Below are 7,500 nucleotides of genomic sequence, written 5' to 3' on the forward strand. Positions count from 1 at the left end.
AAATTACTTCCCAGTGGAAATTTCAGTCAATTCCTGCCTCAAAAATTTGTTCCCGCAAAACTTTAAAAATCGCCAATCCGCAAAATAAAAGTCCCGCAAAAGTTTTATGCTACACAGTAAAAGTAAAAGGCAAGCCAAACCGCTGATGCACCATGGAAAGCCAACATCTATCCATCGCAACGATGCAAGGTGTAGTCACTCCCTTTTATTGTCACAAAGGAAGTTAAATTATCTGTTTTCCAATATAAGATAATACACAATATTCTCCTTATTCGCCTTCCTGTTCATTGTCGAATGGTACCGAGCACTATGCAAGAGAAATGGCATGACGACCCTTATTGAACTAGAAATAATTTATTGTCCCTTAAAAGGCTCATCTTTGCTTTAAACCCTCAACCACCTTATCCTTATCGGCAAGTACTTCCTATTCATCTGTGCCAAAAATGAGAAAAAAAATACCACTTTTTCGACTTTGTCGCTTCCGTACAAGAAAAAATAGACCTAGAAAAAATATATCGCCACACGCGAAAATAAACTTAATAACTTTTACTCGAAGTGAAAAGATTTCATGTAGCAGTAAACATCTTTTACTTTCAAGACAAATAGTGTGTTTGTTCGAAACTGTAGACTTAAAGACTTATAAGTATTGTAAGCAATCCGTAATGTTTTCTTAATGTTTTCTTAATAAACAGTGTATGGCCAGTTATCAACATTTTATTTAACTTATCTAACTTATTGAACCATGCTATATTATAAACAATGTAGAAATGTGTTGTCCGTATTGTAAGTACGACATTGTTTGTAGTTAACGCGTCCAAACCTTTGTAATCAGTGTTGTTGTATCCAAAAAAAAAATAGGGACAGTCGATCGAAAAAATTCCTGGGGAAGGGCAGAGATGTTCTATCATGATCAGAAGGAAGAAATTAATCACGAGCTAGGCAACCACGAAGATGCACGTGATCACCTTGTGTAAAGGTTCTTGTTTACAATGAATGAAGAATGTTAATCGTGCGTCGCTCTTAGAATCAAACAACGTACCCTTTAGCCAAGAGACTTAAGTCTTTCTTTTTTTAAATTTTGTTGTAATATTAAACTGAATATTTATATTTCATCTGTCGGATCGGGAAGCCTTCTTTGTCGGGTTATTGACCCAAGACCGGACTCTTACCTAAAACAATGTTGATCAATCCCTTCACTGAAAAACCATTTCTTTCAATAATGAAGCAAAAATGGACAACAAGCTTTCTTTCAAATAATTATTTACTAACAAGAATTAAACAAATTTCAAATTGAAGACTCTGCTGAGATGATTAAAGATAAATGAAATTATGAATAATCAGAAAATTGTAAACACAGACTACTCAAGGTGTTCGATTCCGTCTCTGGTATCTAACTAGAAAAACGGTTAGAAGAGAATTTGCCGTTTAGTTTCAGTGTTGTACATAACACCACAGTTAATGTAACGAGAGCTCAACGAAGAGGTAAATCAGCGACTAAATTTTTTGTGCCTGTGGCGATGTTTATTTCAAGCCTCTTATGCAAATTTTTGACAGAGAATATTAAATTACAAAAAATATTCCACGTAAAGGTCGGTAAAAGCTTTATTTTTGGGCGTTCTTTTGGACAAAAAATGTCACAAAAACCTTTTCTAGCGTAACATTTAATGAAACAAACAAAATATTTGCTATTAAAGGCAAAAAAACCCTTCCTATTTTAATTGCGTTCGTGCAAACAAGAAACACAGCAGCAATTAAATAAATTTCAGTCTAACAGTTCAGGATCTTAAAAGCCTTTTCGGAAGAACCTTGACCGTGAATAATGAAGCACAAAATAGACAACAAGCTTTCTTTCAAAAAATTATTCACTGTCACATTTCCAATTATTTTTTGCCTGAAGACTGTGCAGAGTTGAGTACAAAATAAAAAGTCAATTGCCAGGCAACTGAGATGCGACTTCTGTAAACACTGTGATGTATTCAAGGCGTTCGATTCCTTTTAGACTTATACAGAATTTGCCATAACACCACAACTAACCAAATATCATTAAAAACAAAGCTCATTTTGTGATATCCGACGGCGAAAGATGCGATTGTTGTCGAAGACCATTACTCGCCGCTTTGAAGATTCTAGATATTTATTTTTACCGCCTGTCGTGTTTATTCAATTGACTTCCAATTATTGAGCTCCATAAGGGTATATTTTGTTTAAAGATCCATTAAGACGCCATTCGCGTTACAATGACTTTCGACGCCCTTGCAAGTTAATTAAATATTCTACTGTGTCCACCGGATAAATCTACGCATTTCTACCACCCCCTGAAACGGACCAAACATACGCTCAGATGACTCTATGCACAAAGACATTACTTAGGAGGGGAGAAATAGGAAAGACCCATTTCCCGACTGGGATTGCCATACTGGAAAACCAGTAAAGAGCCTCTTTAACACTCAACATCACACGGCGGCCTTTGAGTTTCCGCTTGGTTACGACTCTTTGTTTGTGACTTGGTAACGATTTTTTGTTTGTCTTTGTTCGTCGTCCCTGATCTACTTTGGCGCCAGATAAAACTCAATCGATTACAAAACTGTCTTGAAGCTTCTGTTAGTCATTAAAGTGAACGTAACCGACAAAAATCCATCAAACGTGCCCTAGCTTGGTCGATTCGACCAACTTTAGCTATATCTATAAACCATATCTTACTTAACGTAAACGACAGTAGCGGTTTAATATAGACTATATTGGTCTCAGAATGTCATGTACCTTGGTTTTAGCGCAATACAATGACATTTCAATCTGAGTAAAAGCAATTTTCTTCTTACCTTTTGGTTGCTTGTTTCTTTTAGCTTTCACACGCAGAAAGTGGTTTGATTCGTTCGCCTTCACCACGCAGGAATGGCTCAGGTTTTGGTAAGGCGGAAGCTTGGCAGAAAATATCGCCTTCAATCTCTGAGTACCTGTTGTATTTTCAGTTATCTTAAAGTTGCAGTTTGCAAACTTCCTTGCTTGAACTGCAGATGGCCATTCTAAGCCACAAACTGCGAAAATTGATAGCAAAACTGCTGGAAAGCAGGGCATAATGAAAGACAGACCATCACTAGCTACTCTTGTTCAAACGCGACAGTTGGCAGTAGACCGTAGCAGTTTTGTACATATGATTTGTCTCAGTTCCCTTGTTTCTCAGTAAAGCGTTCAAAAATAATGCGTTTGAAATTAAACAATGCAAAGTTTTGTGAAAGTGCCAAGTTGGCTTGCTCGGTACACTACAGATGGCAGCAAACCGTACCAATTGTGCATATGATTTGACCCTTTTTTTTTCCTCGAAAAGGCAACAATAATCTGACTTCTTTTGAAACTTAATGCAAAGTCATTGTAAATATGTTACGGGGGACTTGTTGTAAGGTTTTGATGCAATGAATGATGAGCATTATGGATTTCAACTATTTCTTCAGGTCCTGGCTGTTAGAGAGTCGAGAGTCGATAGCGCTATCCACCTAATAAATCACTATTCAGTGGATAAGTGCTACCAGAACCTATTGAGTTATCCACTGGATAGTGATTTATGCAGTGGATAGTCCATCCGCCCTTTCAACAACTGGGGCCAGGAGTCGGTTTACCATGAGATTCGCCATGTTCTCATATTATTAGATATAGAGCCACATAAAAGTTCGTTTCGGTTGGACATCTGTTCCGAAGGCCTCTTTTGCTCAAGACATTCTACTTATATTGCTATAAAAGAAATGCAAGAGTTCATTTTGCTGAAATGTCACCTATTTCGTGATACTGGGACACTTGGCCTGTTTGTTTTGGGAGGGGCGGTTATGTCTCTTGAATTAAGAGATATATAAGGCGAGCTAGTATTTTCGGAAAGGAAACACCAGCTCGGAAAATATGGTGATAAGGAGAGTTTTCCATTTACCAAGAAATTCCGGAAATTCCTGTTGGCATGTAGATGGAACACACGTTTTTGGTTCGTTCCACTGGAAAATTTCCAGAATAAACGGAACTTCTGAAAAGGTAGTCCTGCTTTCCCTCTGGAAACTTTCCGATGGAAATGTGTGTTCCATTTACAACTTTTGAAAGGTCTTACCACTTCCAGGGTATTCACGGCCACAGTTTTAAATTTTGGCGCGTTAAATCACAATCATTGGGCGGCGAACGGACCTGAGTTAAATGAAACACGTTTTTCACCCGATGGAAATTTCCACCGAGATTTCCGGAAATTTTTTGTACATGGAAAACGCCCAAGATTTGGTCGAAAACGTTTTGTGACGTAGATAGACCTAATCGGCTAACTCAATGTTGTACCCCATTCAAATCTCCCGGGATTAAGATTCTTTGTGTGTTTTATTTGCATGATAATGTAACATTCATATTTAAATGATATGGAAATACCAGGAACAAAAAGTTTTATTCCCAGAGGGTTTGAATTGGGCACAACATTGAGTTAGCCGATTAGGTCTATTGTCAGAGATTTTCCGAGAAAAATTTAATATCCATAATGTTCGCCTAATAAAATATGTTCTATAACAAGGCTAAAAAGGTTATGAAATGGTTAAAAATTAAAATGTTTGAACCGGCCAATCGTTTGCGGCTGTTTGACATCATCAGGGTTAAAAAATGATGACCGGCCGCACGTACATATGTATCCTATGTAATTCCGGATCGAAAAAGTTTGGAGAAATAGCTGAAATAACTTGTTTGTTCAAACTGGGGCGGAATTGTTGGATCATTAGCCCCTCGACGATCCTGCGCTTGTGGAATGTTTGTGCTGAGGAGAGAACACGCCAAGTGAAAGAATATGATGGGTTTTTGCGCAGGTGTTTTGCAGGTTCAGAGGTGTGAACAGGATTTGAATGCTCCGCAGTTCGTACTGCTAAGTTTCTCACAGTCTCGCCAATGGCCGTCTTTATACTAGAGAACGTCTAAGACGTCTTAAACTACTAGCATAAATACGAGAAATAAGGTGGATGCATTAAACGTCAGACGAATTAAACGTCTTAAGTTAAGTGCGTGTAAACGACGCACTTAACAGACGTCTTAGTCGTCTCAGCCGTCTAGTATAAAGACAAGACGCACTAAACTGGGACGCACTTAGCAATGAAGTGCACATAGTCTCTTTGGTGATTAAATCCCAGGATCTTTTGACGAAAATCATGAATTTGATTTCTAGCCGTCGAAGTTAAGTGCTTCCCGTATTTATATTAGTGGCACTTATGGCCAGACGTTTAATGCGTCTGGACGTCTTAGACGTCCTCTAGTATAAATACGGCCAATGTAATCAAGGTCACAAGAACAATCACCTTTGTAAACAACTTTGGATCTGTGAGTGCTTTTGTCTTTGTTGTTAAAGAGACTTTTGATTTGCCTCGTTTGCCACAGGATTATTAAGATGAACTTGAAGTTAGTGAACTTGTTGAGTTTTGCAATAAATGTCTTACTAAGTTTTTCGTTTTTCTTTCGTTCTTCGAAGAGACATTGTTTTTCACCGTCGGGAAAAACCCCAACCACTTCCTCGAGACTGCCTTTAGTTAGTTATACCAACAAGTTCAATTGCAACGCCTTTAAGAAACCGGGGAAACTACCAACACATTGGAAATTGGAGGTACCTACTAATTGGAAAAGGAATTGCATCATCGGCGCACTCCATAGAGCAAAACGCATCTCTACCGATTTTGACAAGGACATAAAAACTCTAGAAAATTCTTTCATCAATGCAGCCTATTCCAAACGTTTTATTTCGCATACAATCAACACCTCTCTAAACGACTCGTCACAAGATGACAACATCATTCCGAATTTTCTCTTCGAAGAATGAAAGAAAGTTTTCATCAAGCTCCCCTTTTGCGGCAAAAACGAAAAACTTAGTAAGACATTTAATGCAAAACTCAACAAGTTCACTAACTTCAAGTTCATCTTTATAATCCTGTGGCAAACCAGGCAAATTAAAAGCCTCTTTAACAACATAGACAAAAACACTCACAGATCCAAAGTTGTTTACAAAGGTGATTGTTCCTGTGGCGTTGATTACATTGGCGAGACTGTGAGAAACTTAGCAGTACGAACTGCGGAGCATTCAAATCCTGTTCACACCTCTGAACCTGCAAAACACCTGCGCAAAAACCCATCACATTCTTTCAAGTGGCGTGTTCTCTCCTCAGCACAAACATTCCACAAGCGCAGGATCGTCGAGGGGCTAATGATCCAACAATTCCGCCCCAGTTTGAACAAACAAGTTATTTCAGTTATGTCTCCAAACTTTTCCCATCGGGAATTACATACGATATATTTGTACGTGTGGCCGGTCATCATTTTTTAACCCTGATGATGTCAAACAGCCGCAAACGTTTGGTTCAAACATTTTAATTTTTAACCATTTCATACCTTCTTAGCCTTGTATATAGAATATAAAAAAAGTTAATAGTTAGAGAAGTTACGCCATACACTCGAAGTTGGCTAACTATGGTTGGGCGTCGTTTTTTCAACCCACTCCTGGGGTTGGCAATCGGTTGAAACAGTCATCCTCGATTGAGTTTTATAAATTACTTAGAAACGAATTCATTAAATAGGGGCTCTCACTTTCAATACATATATATTTTTTTGCTTCAATCAAATTAGTTGTATAATTAAAACTAACTGGTTTATCACGCCTAACAGCCTCCAACAAATTAGGTTTTTACTTCGTGTAGAAGACGCACATGACGTAACAAAAGCTTTAGTGGTCTTTAGGGATTTAGAATTCTGATTAGGTATTGTTTCACGATTTTTCTTCTATGGCTTCCGTTCTCAATTTCATTCATTCAAGTTATTTGCCTGTTTTTACGCAAACGCCGCCGTTGAAAGAAAGATCGCTTTGTTTTACGGCTACTCCTATTACTGCTGATACTTCGTGGCTGCTACTTAATCTACCTGAAAGAAATCATGCCAAGGGAACGACAATTTAAGAAACCTGGACGTTCAAAATTAGGTGAAAAACCACGGTGACCATCGAGACGCACAGTTTGGAAAATCTGACCTTCCTGCCTCTGCCCTGCGTTGTTATCAAAGTTTCTACTTATGAGTCATTAGCGTGACAATAAAGTAGGTTGATATTCCATGAAAATGTGTACTTTATTCCCTTTTATGGGCGAAAGTTTCTTAAGAACTGGAATGAATATATATTTGTGGCAAAGACGATTAACAACAAATGGTATCCGACTAAAAACCGACGGTGCGTTTTACCTTTAAGGCATCTGATCCCAAAAAGCGCAGAACAAAATGTTTAGAGAGAAGTGAGGAAGTAGCTTGGTAAAAAAAAACTTGGATAATTTCTTTTCCTTGCACGAAACGTTTCGTCCAAGACGCAAGACCCAATGGCAAAAGGGAGAGACAAGACTCGTTGAATTAAAATTGTCTTTAAAAAACCTGAGACTATTATCGTGGGCTTTGCTCCCCGAAATCCCTTTACCTGGTGGTTGTTTGTTTATTTATGAATCGGATGAATCGGTTTGCATAGAAAAGTGG

General features: G+C 38.1%; 1 protein-coding gene across 1 annotated transcript in view; it reads right to left on the reverse strand.

Annotated features, from left to right (window-relative positions):
• LOC137975848 (uncharacterized) overlaps positions 1-3,111 on the reverse strand; it is a 16,823-nt gene extending 13,712 nt beyond the window's left edge. The window contains exon 1 of the mRNA XM_068823049.1: positions 2,820-3,111. Within this exon, the coding sequence (XP_068679150.1) occupies positions 2,820-3,075 (256 nt within the window). The 5' untranslated portion in view covers positions 3,076-3,111. The remainder of the gene's footprint in view (positions 1-2,819) is intronic.
• Positions 3,112-7,500: the final 4,389 nt, after the last annotated feature.

The sequence above is a fragment of the Montipora foliosa genome, chromosome 11 (genome assembly GCF_036669935.1).
Source record: "Montipora foliosa isolate CH-2021 chromosome 11, ASM3666993v2, whole genome shotgun sequence".
In the NCBI taxonomy this organism is placed as follows: Eukaryota; Metazoa; Cnidaria; class Anthozoa; order Scleractinia; family Acroporidae; genus Montipora; species Montipora foliosa.